Below are 19,508 nucleotides of genomic sequence, written 5' to 3' on the forward strand. Positions count from 1 at the left end.
GACAGGAAACGAGGGTAAAGATAGATGGGGAATTACATGATACAAAGGTCTCTGGCCGAAGTCATTCTCATAGACTTCATAAAAAGGTGGCTAAGTCACATTTATAATTTTCTGTTAACAACAGCAATGTAGCATTTGGTTAAAGCATGGTAAAGCTCGTACACATGAATAAAGCCTGCTAGTTTGGTGAAACATTTGAAATGATTACTAAGCAATGAACCTCTCTCTGTATTAAAGGTGGGAAATTTGAATTTTTTACAGATTCAGTATGACAGATGTAGCCGGTGGTTTCATGCCCAGTGCCTACAGATGGACACAGCCCAGATTCAAAATGTGCAAACCGCTGACTGGAATTGCTGTCTGTGTCAAAAATAATTCCACATTCAGTATGTGCTAAGTCTTTTTTTTTTTGTATGTTCACTGTTTTCTTCGTCTGTGTATGAAAGAGTCGCCTAAAACACATATTTTGCCTTTCATAGTATTACCAGCTGCAAAAGCAACACTGGTATTGTTTTCACTTTGTGAGTCTGTGTGCAAGTCCCCAGGTGTTTATATTGCTATCTCTCTGTGGACAGATTTTCTCATACCGATAGCAACCGTGAACGATGCAGTCACAAAACTTTACAGGTGTTTATTTTTTATCAAACTGAAGGCCGCGTTTGAAGATGGGTGTGGACCAACAATGGCACCTGAATTATGAGGTTAAAAGGAAGGGGTTGATCAGGACTTTACGCCCCTTAAACAATTCAGCATCATGGCTGTTTAGGTTTTTATAATTTTATTTTCGTTTTAATAACACAGTTGAGTGATGTTTTGTGTTTTTACATGAAGGTTTTAGGTTCCCATTTTATACAAAATTACATAAAAAAAAGTTTTACCTTGTTATAAAGAACAAAGCTTTTGACAACTACTCCGGTGTTTTATTTATAAAAACTATTTTTTTCCTCCATTGTTGGCGTTATGTATGTATTTTGTTATATGTTACCTGTACTTACAAGCTAATTGAACAGAGCATAATTCATAGGAAAACAAATTTTATTTGTAGTGTAAAAGGGTAACCCAATCTAACCTCAGCATTATCCCTATAAAAGGATAAGATAATAAACAAAATGCTCAACATAATTAACAAATACAAAGAGAGTCTTTCACGCTGCGATCAAGAAATTGAAAAGACATCGCTTAGGCAAGATTGATTTTTACATATGGGTGCGGCTGAAAGAGAGGGTAGGACAGTAAGGGATTCCAAGAAAAGGGACTAGTCATAGGAGTGGGAATAGAAGCATATCAGTCTCACTTTGGAATTATTGAGCAAAGTATTTTTATAGTACTTTGAAATATCAAGAAATGATCTATTCCACAGTTGAAATGTTGGAATTTACTTTGAAAAATCTCTTAATCTATACAGTAAAAATGTCTAATATTCATTGTGTGGGTAGCCTGAGAGGTCCTGAACACAGCCATATCAGTCTCACTCTGGAATTATTGGGAAAAGTATTTTTATTGTATCTTGAAATATCAAGAAATTATGTATTCCACAGTAGAAATGTTGCACTTTACTTTGAAAAATCTCTTAATCTATACAGTAAAAATGTCTGATATTGAGTGTGTGGGCAGTCAGACAGGTCCTGAACACAGCCATATCAGTCTCACTTTGTAATTATTGAGCAAAGTATTTTTATAGTACTTTGAAATATCCAGAAATGATGTATTCCACAGTTAAAATGTTGGACTTTACTTTGAAAAATATTTTAATCTATACAGTAAAAATGTCTGATATTGAGTGTGTGGGCAGTCAGAGAGGTCCTGAACACAGTCATATCAGTGTCTCTCTGGAATTATTAGGAAAAGTATTTTTATAGTACTTTGAAATATCCAGAAATGATCTATTACACAGTAGAAATGTTGGAATTTACTTTGAAAAATCTCCTAATCTATACAGTAAAAATGTCTAATATTCATTGTGTGGGTAGCCTGAGAGGTCCTGAAAACAGCCATATCAGTCTCACTCTGGAATTATTGGGAAAAGTATTTTTATTGTACCTTGAAATATCCAGAAATGATGTATTCCACAGTAGAAATGTTGCACTTTACTTTGAAAAATCTCTTAATCTATACAGTAAAAATGTCTGATATTCAGTGTGTGGGCAGTCAGACAGGTCCTGAACACAGCCATATCAGTCTCACTTTGTAATTATTGAGCAAAGTATTTTTATAGTACTTTGAAATATCCAGAAATGATGTATTCCACAGTTACAATGTTGGACTTTACTTTGAAAAATATTTTAATCTATACAGTAAAAATGTCTGATATTGAGTGTGTGGGCAGTCAGAGAGGTCCTGAACACAGCCATATCAGTCTCACTTTGTAATTATTAGGAAAAGTATTTTTATAGTACTTTGAAATATCCAGAAATGATGTATTCCACAGTTAAAATGTTGGACTTTACTTTGAAAAATATTTTAATCTATACAGTAAAAATGTCTGATATTGAGTGTGTGGGCAGTCAGAGAGGTCCTGAACACAGTCATATCAGTGTCTCTCTGGAATTATTAGGAAAAGTATTTTTATAGTACTTTGAAATATCCAGAAATGATCTATTACACAGTAGAAATGTTGCACTTTACTTTGAAAAATCTCTTAATCTATACAGTAAAAATGTCTAATATTCAGTGTGTTAGTAGTACTTTGAAATATCCAGAAATTATCTATTACACAGTTGAAATGTTGCACTTTACTTTGAAAAATCTCTTAATCTATACAGTAAAAATGTATAATATTCATTGTGTGGGTAGCCTGAGAGGTCCTGAACACAGGTATATCAGTCTCACTTTGTAATTATTGAGCAAAGTATTTTTATAGTACTTTGAAATATCCAGAAATTATGTATTCCACAGTTGAAATGTTGGACTTTACTTTGAAAAATCTTTTAATCTATACAGTAAAAATGTCTGATATTGAGTGTGTGGGCAGTCAGAGCGGTCCTGAACACAGTCATAGCAGTGTCTCTCTGGAATTATCGGGAAAAGTATTTGTATATTACTTTGAAATATCCAGAAATGATCTATTACACAGTAGAAATGTTGCACTTTACTTTGAAAAATCTTTTAATCTATACAGTAAAAATGTCTGATATTGAGTGTGTGGGCAGTCAGAGAGGTCCTGAACACAGCCATATCAGTGTCTCTCTGGAATTATTGGGAAAAGTATTTTTATAGTACTTTGAAATATCAAGAAATGATGAATTGCACAGTGGAAATGTTAGACTTTACTTTGAAATATCTCTTAATTTATACAGTAAAAATGTCGAATATTAATTGTGTGGGTAGTCAGAGAGGTCCTGAGCACAGCCATATCAGTCTCACTCTGGAATTATTGGGAAAAGTATTTTTATAGTACTTTGAAATATCAAGAAATGATCTATTACACAGTAGAAATGTTGGACTTTACTTTGAAAAATCTCTTAATCTATACAGTAAAAATGTCTAATATTCATTGTGTGGGTAGCCTGAGAGGTCCTGAACACAGCCATATCAGTCCCACTCTGAAATTATTGGGAAAAGTATTTTTATAGTACTTTGAAATATCCAGAAATGATCTATTACACAGTAGAAATGTTGCACTTTACTTTGAAAAATCTCTTAATCTATACATTAAAAATGTCTGATGTTGAGTGTGTGGGTAGCCAGAGAGGTCCTGAACACAGCCATATCAGTCTCACTCTGGAATTATTGAGCAAACAGTTTTTATTGTACTTTGAAATATCCCTATTCCCGTTCTGGGCGGTTCGGATGCGTTTACCATAAGTATCAGTATATGGGTGCAGTAGAATTTCTGTGTCGGCTGATTTGTCCACTGAGACTCGAGTGTCGGCTGGCTTGACCGCAGTCTCGCCTCGGACAGCTGTTTTGTGCTTCTCGGTGTCCAGGTGGATTTTCAGATCTCTTGCACCTCCATTGGACACCGATACATATGTGCCTGCTTTGCACACTGTGCACAAGGCTTCCCATTTGTCTCGACCGGGAAACTCTTTAGTAATTCGTCGGTAAACGAGCACCTGCGCTTCGGCACGTTGCTTGCGTATGACTGACAGTCACGTTGTCTACAGCCTGAAACATGCTTCTGCGTTTTCACGGGCCCGTAAGCGCAAGAGCCCTTCCGGGTTATGTATCCCTCCTTACGCGTTTACGGGTGTCGACCCCCTTTTCTAAAATTTACGGCAAAGCTCCGCAAGCTAAAAGGGATGTAGAGCAGACCAATCACAGCCTTGCGGGCTGAGTGAGCTTGCGGAGCTTTGCCGTAAACTTTAGAAAAGGGGGTCGACACCCGTCAGCACGTAAGGAGGGATACATAAGCACGTAAGGGACCCGGAAGGGCTCTTGCGCTTACGGGCCCGTGAAAACGTAGAAGCATGTTTCAGGCTTAAGAGACCCGGAAGGGCTCTTGCGCTTACGGGCCCTTGAAAACGCAGAAGCATGTTTCAGGCTTTACGTTCTGATTGATAGGGCTGACAGCATAGGGGCGGGGATTAGGCTACGTCGCACGCAGCGCCGTGGGCAGTGCCCTAGTGCATGTAAATGTAATGGTCCAAAGAAGGTAATTTTAAAAACCAGGATATTTCCTCACTTTCTAAAAATAACCCGGGACACCCGGGACAGGACGTGAAATACGGACATGTCCCGGGAAATACGGACGTATGGTCACCCTACATTAATATAGTGGCAACAGTTACACCTATGTTTTTAGACCCTAATATGTGTTCAACATGCACCTCAACTTTATATCTGGTTGAAAAATGTTTTCAGTCCATATTGGAATCAGTAAAAATAATAGTGAAACTATTCAATGGTTTAAAAAGTCTAATAAACAATGTGACAACTCACACAGACAGACAGACAGACGGAGAGATAGATATTCTTTGTTACAGCAGCAAGGTATTATAAGAAACTTAACAAACTAATGGATCTATCTATCTAGTTATAATTGAAGTATCATTTGAATATTGGATAATAATAACAAGAATAATAACTAAGTATTATTATTGTTATTCAGTGAGCATGGAGGACTGGTCTGATTTTTTAAACTGAACTATCAAAGCAAAATGTGTCAATCAACAACAATGATGGAGCAAAATGTATCGGACAATATTGAGAAGAAAATTTGCCACCCTTCACCAATGACGTCATATACAGGACTCACGACCTCGATCGATATAAATGGCCCTTGATTTACCACGTTGTTGTAATGTTTTTATTATTGTAAATATGTTAATACTAATATTGTAAATAATGTCCGTTTGATGCGTTGCCCTCCTAATAACACAAATGTCTCCGGGTTGCCAGTTGGAAGCGCTACTTGCGTCTTTTGTTGGGAGGGCGCTCCTCCCCACCCCCCTTTTCCTGTGTTCCTCCGCTGTGGCGGAAGTAAGTCGACTCGCGGAGGCCTCATCCTTCCAATGGCGACTGCGAACAGGCTGAATAGAGAGCGGGAGCAACCGTGGAGGGGGGTCAGAGCGGGGTAGCCGAAATTAAGTACACATATCTAATTCAGTCTTGGCACAAAGTTAAGAATAACATATTGTTACGCCTCTCCAAACATCAGGGCCGCTTCAATGGCCAAAAATCGGAAGACTTCGCTCCTTGAGTCGGGTAAGCCGCAAGAAGTAAACCCTCCTGGTAGCTCCGTTTACTACGATACGGACGGCTTGTGTTATTACTGAAAGTATTTTTCTCAGGGTTGATATTTGCCTCCATGTTCCCTTTCAGAGCTCTACTACCTGATCTCTCGTTTCCTGACAACGGGTCCATGTCGGAGAGCGGCGGAGGTGAGCTGGCGTGCTTCAGCTGTGTTGTCTGTGCACCTAAGTTGACTAGCTAGTTAATAATGGAGCTCGTTAATAGAAGCCAGTGTGGTTATGATGGTGTCTATTTATCTTCCGCAGGTCCTGGCGAGAGAACTGGAGGAACATCAGGTGTGTATCTCCGCCGTGCTGGTGGTTGTTTTGCTAGCTGCTGCCCGTAGCTTTCGAGCCAGCCTGGACATAATACTTGCCTGTTGACTTTTCCATACATCCGGACGTCTCACTCGTTTGACATCACCCGGTGTTTCTCACTAGGTCCACGCGAACCTGCTGCTCCTTTCTCTTGTTTCACACAAACATATTAACATGAACTTGTTTTCCACAGCTCTTGCCCGGGAGACTGGACTGGCTTGGAAACGAGCACGCGAGAACATATGAAGATGTGGTGAGATTAAACTTCATCTCTGTTTTAATTCACTTGTTATTGTCTTGTGACTGGGGGGCCGTGTGTGTGTCCATGCGAACCGTGCTTGTTTACTCTCTTTGTTCTTCCTCCTGCGGCTCCACCGTCTTGTCCGAGGCTCTGGTGATGGAGGGGGGTCCCGGCTCCTTCTCACCGGCTCCGGTTGTGAGATAACGAGCCGACATGTTGGCTGAGACAGAGGTTTATGGTGTCGGGGTTTAATATTATTTAGTTCTGTCTCTGCTGCAGATCGGGTGGGTAGTTCTAGCTGCCCTCTTCAGGGACAGATCGTCTGGCCAATCAGAGGCCGAGCTGCGCTTTCTCCGCGTTTTGTTCGTGTGACCGGAGCTGCGATTGGTCCGTGGAAAGAGAACGTTTTGCATAATAAGCCACGCCCCCGAGGAACAAGAGCACAGCAGACACTTTCAGACATTTATCCGTGCAAAACTGAAGCCGCCACAAAAACTTTGATCATAGAACTATTTTTGAGTATTGATCTTGATTGTTTGAAAATCTTCTTTAGGATCAGAGAATGAGCACTTAATGAACATGAACACGTCCCTCTAATAGAAATCTTTGTCTGTGGCGCGCACACCCCAAATATCGTTCATCTCATTGATCTCACACCTGCCGTGTCCATTGTTAATAACCCAAGGAAGTGCAGGCAGTGTGGAATATGGTACTATTTTGACATATATGTTCAGTATTTATAAACTTTGAGTTGCTGGGACTCATCCAAAAGTGACATTGTCGGTCAATACAACAGTACGTTCACAATAACGACAATGCCAATTTGAACTGATTCTCTAGTTTGTGGTTCTTAGTTCTCAGTCGAGCTTAGCCAAACTTTGAAAACATTGTTCAAACAGGTGAACAGCTCTTTGTGCAGCAGCAGTGGTGCAGCTACATGGTTCTGTGGACCAAACAGTCAGCTTTAGAACAGGCACTGCACTAGTTTTACAAATCTGTGGTAGATCAGAGTTGTTATACACCTCCTCACTGTGCTCCTACAATGCTTTTTGTATATTAGCTTTTTTTTAAAGCTAATGTACTTACTTGATTTTTACTGTTCTGGGTTTGTACCCTCATGGTTGAATGCATTTATTTGAGGTCATTTTCGATAAAAGCGTCAGCTACATGATATGTAATAATGAACCAGAATGTTTGTTTTTTTCCCGATGTGTTTCTGGTTTTCTTAAAATGAGAATAATCTAAACTGAAGAGGATTCTTGCCTTACATCGCATCAAAAACATAAAATTCAGCATAAGACTTCAAACATTTTAAACAAATTCGCTCACTACAGTAAAATATGGTAATTTGCTATGGCCTGAGAATCCAAGTTTGCATCTTTGCATTGCTTATCTGGTCTGACCATCAATCTAAAATCTAAACATCATCAGTTCACAGTCATCCAAAACAAAAAAGGGCTGCAAATGCTTACATTTACGAAGGATGTTTGGCATTTTGGTGAAATAATCCATTATCCATATTCAATCAGTTAATTTTTAGCAGGCGTCTGGGTTCAGTGTCACATTACTGCTCTGTCTCTGTTTGCTCTGAAAGGTTGCAGCCAACAGACACATTGCACCAGATCATTTGCTAAAGATATGTGAGCAGATTGGACCACTTCTCGACAAAGAGGTGCCATCATGTGTCCCAGGTGTACACTCTCTCCTGGGGTCCGGAAAGCAGTCGACCCTTAGAACCCCAAAAGGTATACACTTCAAGTTTTTCAGTATTTTTGTTGGCAGAAATTAATTGCATTTTTTCCCCCTGTACTGTGTCATCTAGTATAATATAACAGTTTGGTTAGATTATTTGTGTGTGCATTTGCCAGAGCTGATACAATCCATTCACCACATGCAGCTGTAAATTAACTGAATCAACTTTGTGTTTTGTTTTTCAGACTGCGAACATGTGCGGTATAAAGCTTCATCATATGCAGCCCTTCACCAGGGCAGACCACCAGAGAGGCCTTTGTACTGCAAGAAACCTACACACTTAGGTACGTCTGGTCCCTCTTCATGTTCCACTGTTATGGGATAAATTTAATAAAATGGGCGATGCAGACATGTGTACTTGCTATGACATTACTTGGCAATGCTTGAAATGTTTCTCCCTACTAACCAACCATGCATTGGCCTTGTCTGATGATAAGACATTGAAGAATTGGGTAATGTGCCCCCTGTGTATTACTCTCCAGCTTCCAAGCTATATTTGACAAATGTTTGGTGCACGACTATGACTTGTCCAGATTGAGTGCCAAAAATGCTGCTTGTTATACGTGCAGTCTTTGTTGCTATTAACATCAGTCATTATTTAATTATAGATTTGCGTAAAATAATTAACCCCCAGCAGATCAAGTAAGCTACATTTTAGAATGTAGGGATGGTGCACAAATGGTCCTCAGTAATCTCTGAAAAACACTTTCAGATTGGGGCAGCGAGACGGAAAAGCAGAATAACAACAGGGTTTCTCTGATATTTTATGGTTTCCCATGGTAACAGATACAAACCAGATGCACCACACTTCAGAGGAGCGGGGATATAGTTATTGTTTATAGTGGCTTTGAATTAGGGATGGAGGTTTGTACTATGCATTTTTTTGTGTAAAATAGACATGAAGCAAGTGACTAAGTTAAAGACAAACTACACTTAAAACCAAATATTGATTTTGTACTGTATTGAGAGAAGCATTTTGTTTATTAGGAAACTAAGCATTTTCCTTTGGGTTTGTTGCATTTCCATTTTTCATTTCATCCAGTTATTATAACGCCCCCTTCATTCCTGCCCAGATCTGAGTAAATATATCCCATTCTATTTCTGCTGATAGTAGTTGCACTGTAGTCCTGTATTCTTATCTCTCTAATAATGATTGGCTTCTTATCATCAACAGTGGAGGTACATCGAGGGAGAGAGCTGACAGGAGCGCAGCGCTTCAGTTCCATCAATCCTGTCAGCAACTATGAGCACATGCGACTGCATAGGCGGATCCTGGGCCATCTGTCTGCAGTGTACTGTATCGCATTTGATCGCACGGGTCTCAGGATCTTCACAGTAAGATTGACTTTTTTTTTGCACATTACCCCCACTCAAAAAGAAACCCCCTACTCAACATCACAGGAATTAATTTGAGTGACGATTTCTTTAGCTTTTTAAACCCCTAATTTAACACAGCACATTAAAAGAAATTGACTGTCACATATTTAAAACCATTGGATCTATGTTTAAGTATTTATCTAAGTCAAATTTCTTCTTGTTTTTCTTGTCATCAGGGCTCGGACGACTGTTTGGTGAAACTTTGGTCTTCGTTTGATGGAAGGCTTCATTCAACATTGCGAGGACACTCTGCAGAAATCACAGACTTGGCTGTTAATTACGAAAACACACTAATAGCTGCAGGAAGCTGTGACAAGACCATCCGTGTGTGGTGCCTTCGTACCTGTGCACCCGTGGCTGTGCTGCAGGGGCACAGTGGATCCATTACCTCCCTTCAGGTAAAATAATATCTGTCCATCTAATAATTTTGAGTCTTTTTAAATAAGAGGATGTTCTGCGTTATGAACGACAAAGGGGAGCTGTTTCCTTTTTCTATACTGATCTAAGGTTCATGTATTCAAACTATTTATGGCCAAAAATTTGACTGTGAGGTACCTTTATTGTACTCTACCCTTTTAAAACAAAAGTTAAGTATTCTTAGGTCTTACTAGATATATTTTCACTGAAGTTAGAAGAAAAAAGAAATGCTAACTCAGTGTATATGTTCATCAACTAGTGCTAAACAGATGTAGAACAAAAATGATTATATCAATAAGAAATATTATGATCTAGACTCTTAGGGCAACTGACAATATTTTGTGGCCTCAGGTGTAGACTCCTAGCCTGACTGTGTCATACTCATAATTCTAGTCAATAGATGAGTCTGATACCGCTCCATGGGCTGTGATTTCGGGGCTTGTTTCAACCGAACCAGGGGAAAAAATGCCTCTTTGCTCAATTGGATAGACCTACAACCAATCAGAGCAACTTAGTATTTGACGTATGTTAAGCGACTCATAGTTGTTGTCAACAGAACTCAACTGCACCGGAAGAAGAAGAAGAAGATCAGTAAAAATGATTTTTGCCGGTTTTACGGGATACATAAGGATACATGGAGAACTTACCAACACGATCAGCATTTTTGAGAGCAACAGTAACGCCGTGTTCACGCCAGACGCAGAGAGGACGCCAAAGCGAGAAAAGAGACCGGGGGCCCAAGCGCTCTTTGGTGACGTGGTTGGTTACGTTACCGTTGATCATCTATCCGTCATCGTTTAAAGCCCGCTCTGTCAATTTGAATGGTCTGAACAGCATCTGTTCGGGCATAGTTTCTCCCCAACGGAGCAATGCCAGACCAAACTTCCCGATCTCAAATGTTGTGGGCGGGGCTGAATTTGTTATTAAATTAAACTAGATTAGTTTGTATTCAGTCCTTGTTTTATTTGAATCTGTTTCCATCAGCACTCTTTTATTGCTATCACATACTCTGCCCCAGCCAAGTGTAAAATTATTGTTGGCAGAAAAAAGTTATTCAGTTCCAGATAACCTGTCAATTTGTATGGTTTATGAATACCAGAAAACAAAATTTAACCTTGCTATTCTTAATGTAGCGTCAAAGTCAAGATTTTGGCCTTACTTGGATAGTATATTTAACTTCACTAAGAATTAATATGCATGTCTGCATGACTTCATAATAATTTGGTCTGAGAAATGTCTAAATGTTCTGTGTTTTCAGTTTTCACCATTTGCAAAGGGCTCAAAACGTTACATGCTGTCAACTGGAACTGATGCTACTGTCTGCTTCTGGCAATGGGACGTCCACAACATTAACTTCAGGTGAGTGCTGCTTGTTAAGAGTTTACATTTCAGATCTTTTCACTCAGAAATATTAATTCATAGTTATATGATTATAAAAAGTATAAGACGTAAAATGTTGTTAATTTTCTCTACTATGAATACTGTGGGTTTCCTCTTTAAAAACGTATCCATGAGCAAAATGAGAACATTGTCGTAAGCGGTTAAAGGAAAGACTCACATTATGTATATTTAAAAAAGATAGATCTTAGACATGCCATGATTTTATTTTTATTTACAACCCTCCTTAACCCTAATAATAAATTGCAAAGGGCTTCTAGCAATGAATTATACACACGATCCGCATCCGGCCGACCTAAGTTTCCCATCCACTCTGCATAAATTCTCATCTCATTTTCGTCCGCTTATCCGGGGTCGGGTCGCAGGGGGAGCAGCTCAAGCAGGGGGCCCCAGACTTCCCTTTCCCGGGCCACATTGACCAACTCTGACGGGGGGATCCCGAGGCGTTCCCAGGCCAGTGTTGAGATATAATCTCTCCACCTAGTCCTGGGTCTTCCCCGAGGTCTCCTCCCCACTGGACGTGCCTGAAACACCTCCCAAGGAAGGCGCCCAGTGGGCATCCTTACCAGATGCCCGAACCACCTCAGCTGACTCCTTTCTAAGTAAAGGAGCAGCGGCTCTAATCCGAGTTCCTCACGGATGGCTGAGCTTCTCACCCTATCCCTAAGGGAGACGCCAGCCACCCTTCTGAGAAAACTCATCTCGGCCGCTTGTACCCGCGATCTCGTCCTTTCGGTCATCACCCAGCCCTCATGACCATAGGTGAGGATAGGAACGAAGATCGACCGGTAGATCGAGATCTTTGCCTTGTGGCTCAGCTCTCTTTTCGTTACAACGGTGCGGTAAAGCGAACGCAATACCGCCCCCGCTGCTCCGATTCTCCGTCCAATCTCACGCTCCATAGTACCCTCACTCGCGAACAAGACCCCAAGGTACTTGAACTCCTTCACTTGGGCTAAGGACTCATTTCCTACCCGGAGTAAGCAATCCAAATGTTTCCTGCTAAGAATCATGGCCTCAGATTTAGCGGTGCTGATCCTCATCCCAGCCGCTTCACACTCGGCCGCCAGCCGATCCAGTGAGTGCTGAAGGTCACAGGCCGATGATCCAATGAGGACAACGTCATCTGCAAAAAGCAGTGACGAGATCCTCAGACCACCGAACTGCAACCCCTCCCCACCACGACTACGCCTCGATATCCTGTCCATGTATATCACAAACAGGATTGGTGACAAGGCGCAGCCCTGGCGGAGACCAGCATCCACTGAGAACGAAACTGACTGGCTGCCGAGGACGCGAACACAGCTCTCGCTTTGGGAGTACAGGGATTGGATGGCCCTGAGGATAGACCCCCTTACCCATACTCCCGCAGCACCTCCCACAGTTTCTCCCGGGGGACCCGGTCATACGCCTTCTCCAGATCCACAAAACACATGTAGACCGGATGGGCATACTCCCAGGCCCCCTCCAGGATCCTTGCGAGAGTGAAGAGCTGGTCCGTAGTTCCACGTCCGGGGCGAAAACCGCCTTGTTCCTCTTCAATCTGAGGTTCGACGATCGGCCGAACCCTCCTTTCCAGCACCTTGGAGTAGACTTTACCAGGGAGGCTGAGAAGTGTGATGCCCCGGTAATTGGCACACACTCTCTGGTCCCCCTTTTTGAACAGGGGAACCACCACCCCGGTTTGCCACTCCTTTGGCACTGTACCCGACTCCCACGCGATGTTGAATAGGCGTGTCAACCATGACAGCCCCTCAACACCCAGAGCCTTTAGCATTTCTGGCTGGATCTCATCAATCCCTGGGGCCTTGCCACTGCGGAGATGTTTGACCACCTCAGTGACCTCCACCAGGGAAATTGACGATGAAACACCATCAACCTCGAGCTCTTCCTCCAACATAGAGGGCGTGTTATTCGGATTCAGGAGTTCCTCAAAGTGTTCCTTCCAAAGTCCGACGACCTCCTCAGTTGAGGTCAACAGAGTCCCATCCTTACTGTACACAGCTTGGATGGTTTCCCGTTTCCCCCTCCTGAGGTGCCGGATAGTCTTCCAGAAACACTTTAGTACCGACCGAAAGTCCTTCTCCATGGCCTCTCCGAACTTCTCCCACACCCGCTGCTTAGCCTCCGACACGGCAGCAGCTGCAGCCCTTCGGGCCTGTTGGTACCCTGCAACCGAGTCAGGAGTCCTCCAGGATACCATATCCCAGAAGGCGTCCTTCTTTAATCGGATGGCTTCCCTGACCACCGGTGTCCTGCACGGTGTCCGAGGGTTACCGCCCCTTGAGGAGCCTAAGACCCTGAGGCCACAGCTAGCCGCCGCAGCTTCAGCAATGGAGGTTTTGAACACCGCCCACTCCGGCTCAATGCCCCCAACCTCCACAGGAATACCAGAAAAACTCCGCCGGAGGTGTGAGTTGAAGATACCTAGGACGGGGGCCTCCTCCAGACGTTCCCAGTTCACCCGCACTACTCGTTTGGGCTTACCAGGTCTATCCGGAAATTTCCCCAAATTCCCTGATCCAACTCACAACCAGATGGTGGTCGGTTGACAGTACCGCCCCTCTCTTTACCCGACAAAACATGCGGCCTCAGATCAGATGACACGATCACAAAATCGATCATTGATCTTCGGCCTAGGGTACTCTGGTACCAGGTACACTTATGAGCACCCTTATGTTCGAACATGGTGTTCGTTATGGATAATCCATGACTAGCACAGAAGTCCAATAACAAACGACCGCTAGGGTTCAGATCAGGGAGGCCGTTCCTCCCCACCACGCCTCTCCAGGTGTCTCCATCGTTGCCCACGTGGGCGTTGAAGTCACCCAGCAGAACTACGGAGTCCCCTACTGGAGCCCCATACAGGACTCCATTCAGGGTCTCCAAGAAGGCCGAGTACTCTGAGCTGCTGTTTGGTGCATAAGCACAAACAACAGTCAGAGTTTTCCCCCCTACAACCCTTAGGCGCAGGGAGGCGACCCTCTCGTCTACCGGGGTAAACTCCAACACCGCAGCGCTCAGCCGGGGATTTATAGGTATCCCCACACCCGCCCGGCGCCTCACACCCTTGGCAACTCCGGAGAAGAATAGAGTCCAACCCTTATCCAGGAGTACGGTACCAGAGCTGAGACTGTGCATGGAGGTAAGCCCCACCAGATCTAACTGATAGCGCTCCACCTCCCTCACAAGCTACGGTTCCTTTCCCCACAGTGAGGTGACGTTCCACGTCCCCAGAGCCAGCTTCTGCCGCCCGGGTCTGGTCCGTCGAGACTCCTGACCTTCGCTGCCACCCATGTGGCTGTGCACCCGACCCCAACGGGTCTTCCCACAGGTGGTGGGCCCATGAGATAAAGAGAGGGGGGGTGCCACGTAGTTTGTTCGGGCTATGCCCGACCGGGCTCCGTGGCAAACCCGGCCACCAGGCGCTCACCATCGAGCCCTCCGTCTGGGCCTAGCTCCACGGTGGAACAAATTGTGTTCTGGTATTTAGGATATGTAGCTTTTTTTCCCCTATCCAAACATTGACTTATTAGTGGCAATCCACCACAGTATAACTTTAAGTGACTCATAATGATTTTGTCTTTTTTTTATTTTTTCAAGTGGGTAAATTATTTTTGCAGACCTGTGCACAGAGCTTCCCTATGATCATTTGGGGGAGTAGGTCAAATTGTTGTTAGCTTTGAGTTTTGAAAATTACTTTTAAAGATACTAAATGGCTCGTTCTGAGGAGGCGCATGGAAGAGTATCAACAAACTTAAGAAAACACGTTTGAAACCAAACCAATATGATGAGATCTCCAAGATTCCATATTTTGAGGCTCTGCCTGTAGAGCTTGTTGTGCACTGAGTAGCAGTTGCCTGATGAATGAAGTTGACAGAAACTTCCAGTCTTTTATGAATGGAATGTAGCTTGTATTCAACCTTCAGGCAAGAACAGGGACAAACTCATTCCACCAATCAGGGGGCTCCATGATGGTATTATAACCAGTTAAAGGCTTGTCAATGAGGGCTATATTCTTAATTAATCATGCCTCCTCAGTGAACTGCCTCTTAGACAGAAGTCTGACAGTATTTTCTGGTTAGGCCTCAGTCTCTAGTTAATAATTTTAATCTCCCACTGATTATAACCAACTTTTTTTTTTTAAAGCTAGGCAATAAAAGGCCTATTAGGCCTGGAAAAAAAAAATATTTGAAAGTGTGGCCCCTGCATTGTCTGCTTAGAAAACTTCGTTGCCGACCTGCTTTATACAGTCAAGTAAAAATGGAAGCTTTCCGAGTTGCAATCAGCATCAGGCCCACTGCAAACACTGGGAAACAAGCCAAACTTGTTTGACAGCTTTTTCTTTGCTCCACACTGCAGCTATAGGACTAATACGGTACCTTTTTTAATGTAGGTGCATGAACAGGGGCTGCTCTGTCTTATTAAACTAAGTAGAAAAACCTTACTTGTACAGTACATAACCAGGTAAAAGTATAAAAAATTAAACTAGTAAGACTTGGACTAAATGGGTGTAATGACTTCTGTTCACCTCAAAGTATGTGAATGAGCTTTATCTGATAAGACGTTCAACCTGACGTCTGACCTGACTGCATTCACATCTGTTATCCTGAAGTTAGAATGCTGGTTAGATTAGATGGATCTTTACTTGACAGTTCTGTTGAAGGATGAATCGAATCTAAACATTTTTCTTTTTTCTCTGCTCTCCTTAAAGTGATCGGCCTCACAAATTTACTGAGCGGCCAAGGCCAGGAGTTCAGACAGTTTGCTCCTCATTCAGTCCAGGTAATTTCAAATGTTATATTGTCTGTCGCGTTGTGTTAACCCAACCTGTATAAATGCTATTTAAGCGGCTTTCAGACATGCACTGAACTCCAGATAATCTCTTGACATTTTCTAGAGGGGCTGTATGTGAGAATGCAAATGTCCTAGTCTCTCCTTCAAGGCACCCAGTAAAAACTCAGGATGATGTCAGAGGGAGCTTGTGTGAGAAAACAGGAAGTTATTTTCTGGAGAATTTATGTATTCACTATATGTGTTTATCTGGATTTTATTGTGTCCTGTCACTTGACTTCATTGTAAATGTGTGACTAAAAAAATAAAATAAAATAAAAATATCTCAGGGTGAAAAAGCAGGAACATATGTGGCAGCACAGACAAAGATATTGAGAGCACTTTTGGTGACACCACTGTAAACATAAACATGTGATCTCTGCAGCAGAATGTATACATTACGTCCTGCCTCCTGCCTGCTGATCCACACCTCATCTGAATTCTCTGGAGAGTTTAGTTGTTGTGTACATGTCTGACTGCAGACTCTCTGGCTGCTTTGCTAGTGTAATGGGCAAATCTGGAGACAGTCTGGACCCAAAAATATATATGATTGAGTATTGCATTGTTCTCATTATTATCACTTAGGTAGCATATCATTATAAAGACGCACAGGTTAACTTTTGAATATTTGGCTTAAATTTACATCTTTTTTTCTCAGGTGGAATATTCTTAGCAACAGGAAGTACAGATGATGTCATCAGAATATACTACTTGGGAAGCGGGAGTCCAGAAAAGATATCAGAGCTCCATGAGCACACAGTAAGATCGGATTAATGTTCACATTTCTGATGCTTTACATGGCACCAACAGAACATATTCATGTACATTTTTTGTGTCAGATCTAGCCTGACGTTGTCATACTCATAATTCTAGTCAGAATATGAGTCTGATACCGCTCCATTGGGCTGTGATTATGTGGTGTGTTTCAACCGAACCAGAAAAAAAAAGCCTCTTCGCTCAATTGGATAGACCTACTACCAATCAGAGCAACGTAGAATGTGATGTATGTTAAGCGACGCATAGTTGTTGTCAACAGAACTCAAGCGAACGTACATCGACACCTATTGTAACAGCCCCCGCTTCCCCGAACATGACGCAGAGTTTCTCTACTGATGTCACACGGCTCTTTATTGTTCACTTCATCATAGGCGTAAATACACCATAAAACTGGAATGACATTAAGTACACTAGTATTTTAATCCATAAAACGAAACACAAACATTAAAATACAATAAACAAACAAATCACCACGAGACAAATCTGATGCGTTAACGTGACATAGCGACTCCTGTTACGCGTTACCTGAAGCAAAGTAAAAGGGATTAGCTTCTTTACCTCGTTCCGCTGGCGAAGGGGCGTTAAACTATAGTTGTTTGATCCGTAAGGTTTTGAGAAATGCTGCACAGCCGGTGTCCGGTTGTAGTTCCTGCTCCTATCCTTGTGCCGGGGCTGTACGGCAGGTGTCTTATTGCACTGGTTCGCAAGCGAGGGAACTGGTGCGTCCATTAACATGGTCCGCTCCTTAAACTGCAGGTATATATGCGACGGGAGTCGCTAACGACCGCTGGTAATGTCCACTTTGTCGAGCACGCCGAGTTGCATCGCCGTGATGCCCATTTCGGTCTCCTCTTTCACTTGGAAAGATGACTGACCACTTGGTTTTAATTGTGTCCCATCTTCTTCGCGACCATCGGGGCCAGCTGATAAATTAAACTTTTTCTGTATCCCGTAGGAAGGACGGCAAAAACATCTTTTCGTTCTACAAATGCCTTGATCACGTTTCTCTGTTCATATTTCAAAATGAATGCGCTGTCGATGCCTTCTAAAACAGACTCAATGGCAGCATCTACACATCTCAACTCTCCATGTTTGTTGAAAACAAATTCAACCCAAGAGCACTTTGATGACGGTATTGATTATGTTACTGTTGATCATCTGTCCATCATCGTATAAAGCCCGCCCTGACAATTTGATTGGTCCAAACAGCTTCTGTTCGGGCATAGTTTCTCCCCAACGGAGTGACTCCAGACCGAACTTCCCGACCTCAAATGGTGTGGGCGGGGCAGGGTTTGTCTGGCATCCAGGCTATGTCAGATCAGCAGTAACACAAGTATAATGATCTTTTTCCATATTTCTGTCGTCTCTGTGCAGGACAAAGTTGATAGCATCCAGTTTTGTCACTCAGGTGAAAGGTAAGATAACCTGACTATATTAAACTGCTTTCTTTATTTATCATAGTAGTTAATAGCGAATTGAATGTACCAGTTGATGTCACTGTCCTGGCCCAGGTTTGTGAGTGGAAGTCGTGATGGAACAGCACGGATCTGGAAGCTCCATCAGCGGCAGCAGTGGAGGTGCCTCTTGCTCAACATGTCGGCCACTCTTCCAGGGTAAGGAAAACTTTAAGGCAATGTTGATGAAATTGATATCATCTTGGTGCAAAAGCCTCCGTCGTGTTTGGAGTAATTTCTTAATAAGATGGGGAAAATACAAAGAAAGAGCAACAGATTGTTGAAGAAGAAGCTTATCAGATGCTGTATAAAGTATCTGAAAGTTTATTTTATAAGGTGAAACCATTGGCTGTTGAGGCCGCCTCACAGAGCTGTCGGAGTGTAGCCAGGTGAACCAGTGCTGATGTCAGCAGTGGAATCCATTTCAATCAATCAATCTATCAAATTTTATTTGTCAAGCCCATATTCACAAATCACAATTCTTCTCATAGGGCTTTAAAATGGTGTGACATCCTCTGTCCTTAACCCTCAGCAAGAGCAAGGAAAAACTACTAAAAACCATTTTAACAGGGTAAAATACCTAGAAACCTCAGAGAGAGCCACATGTTAGGGATCCCTCTCCCAGGACGGACAGTCATTGTAACAGTCGATGTCCACTGCCACTTATTAGGATCCATCATCAGCCGCCGTCGTGGTCCACCACCATTATCTGATGCCAACGCGACAAAGGATCCGCCATTACCACTATGATCAGCCCGCACGATATAGAATCCGACATACTGGATCCACCATTGCGACCTCTGTTGCGCGATCCACAAATCTTAATCCATGGTGAGGCCTGGATCTGCGGGAGATAAAGCAAAGGGCCTCGGGGAAGGGGTCAAGTCAGTAACATGTACTGATGAGATATGACTTACCTCAATGTGATAGTGATTGAGAAGAGGAAGGAGAAGCTCTGTGTGTCATGTGTCATAAATTCCCATTGCGTCTTAGCGTCATCATTGGTTTTTGCCTTGTAATCAATGATACAATGATACAGGCCAAACTTGGGGGTACACTGAGGCTCAAGGTACATCTGACTGGCTACTGGTTTGTGTGGTAGTACGATGAAAACCATGTGGCCCACTCAGTAGATCAGCCATCAGTGCCTTTATGCCTTTTTAAACTAAACGCTTCCTATTTTAAAACACAGGACAAGTAACGTTCTACCGCAATAATTAGCTCTAACTATAAGCTTTATCAAAAAGGAAGGTTTTGAGCCTACTCTTA

General features: G+C 42.6%; 1 protein-coding gene across 3 annotated transcripts in view; it reads left to right on the forward strand.

The window, feature by feature from the left end:
- Window positions 1-5,431: 5,431 nt before the first annotated feature.
- The window catches only part of brwd1 (bromodomain and WD repeat domain containing 1), a 33,072-nt gene continuing 18,995 nt past the window's right edge, over window positions 5,432-19,508 (forward strand). For all 3 annotated transcript variants that reach the window (XM_062385279.1, XM_062385280.1, XM_062385281.1), the window contains exons 1-13: window positions 5,432-5,646; window positions 5,764-5,822; window positions 5,940-5,969; window positions 6,184-6,243; window positions 7,826-7,976; window positions 8,169-8,267; window positions 9,158-9,318; window positions 9,537-9,758; window positions 11,036-11,136; window positions 15,890-15,960; window positions 16,667-16,767; window positions 18,160-18,200; window positions 18,297-18,398. In XM_062385279.1, coding sequence (XP_062241263.1) covers window positions 5,610-5,646; window positions 5,764-5,822; window positions 5,940-5,969; window positions 6,184-6,243; window positions 7,826-7,976; window positions 8,169-8,267; window positions 9,158-9,318; window positions 9,537-9,758; window positions 11,036-11,136; window positions 15,890-15,960; window positions 16,667-16,767; window positions 18,160-18,200; window positions 18,297-18,398 — 1,235 coding nt within the window. In that variant the 5' untranslated portion in view covers window positions 5,432-5,609. The remainder of the gene's footprint in view (window positions 5,647-5,763; window positions 5,823-5,939; window positions 5,970-6,183; window positions 6,244-7,825; window positions 7,977-8,168; window positions 8,268-9,157; window positions 9,319-9,536; window positions 9,759-11,035; window positions 11,137-15,889; window positions 15,961-16,666; window positions 16,768-18,159; window positions 18,201-18,296; window positions 18,399-19,508) is intronic.

This window comes from Platichthys flesus, chromosome 4 (genome assembly GCF_949316205.1).
Source record: "Platichthys flesus chromosome 4, fPlaFle2.1, whole genome shotgun sequence".
Lineage (NCBI taxonomy): Eukaryota > Metazoa > Chordata > Actinopteri > Pleuronectiformes > Pleuronectidae > Platichthys > Platichthys flesus.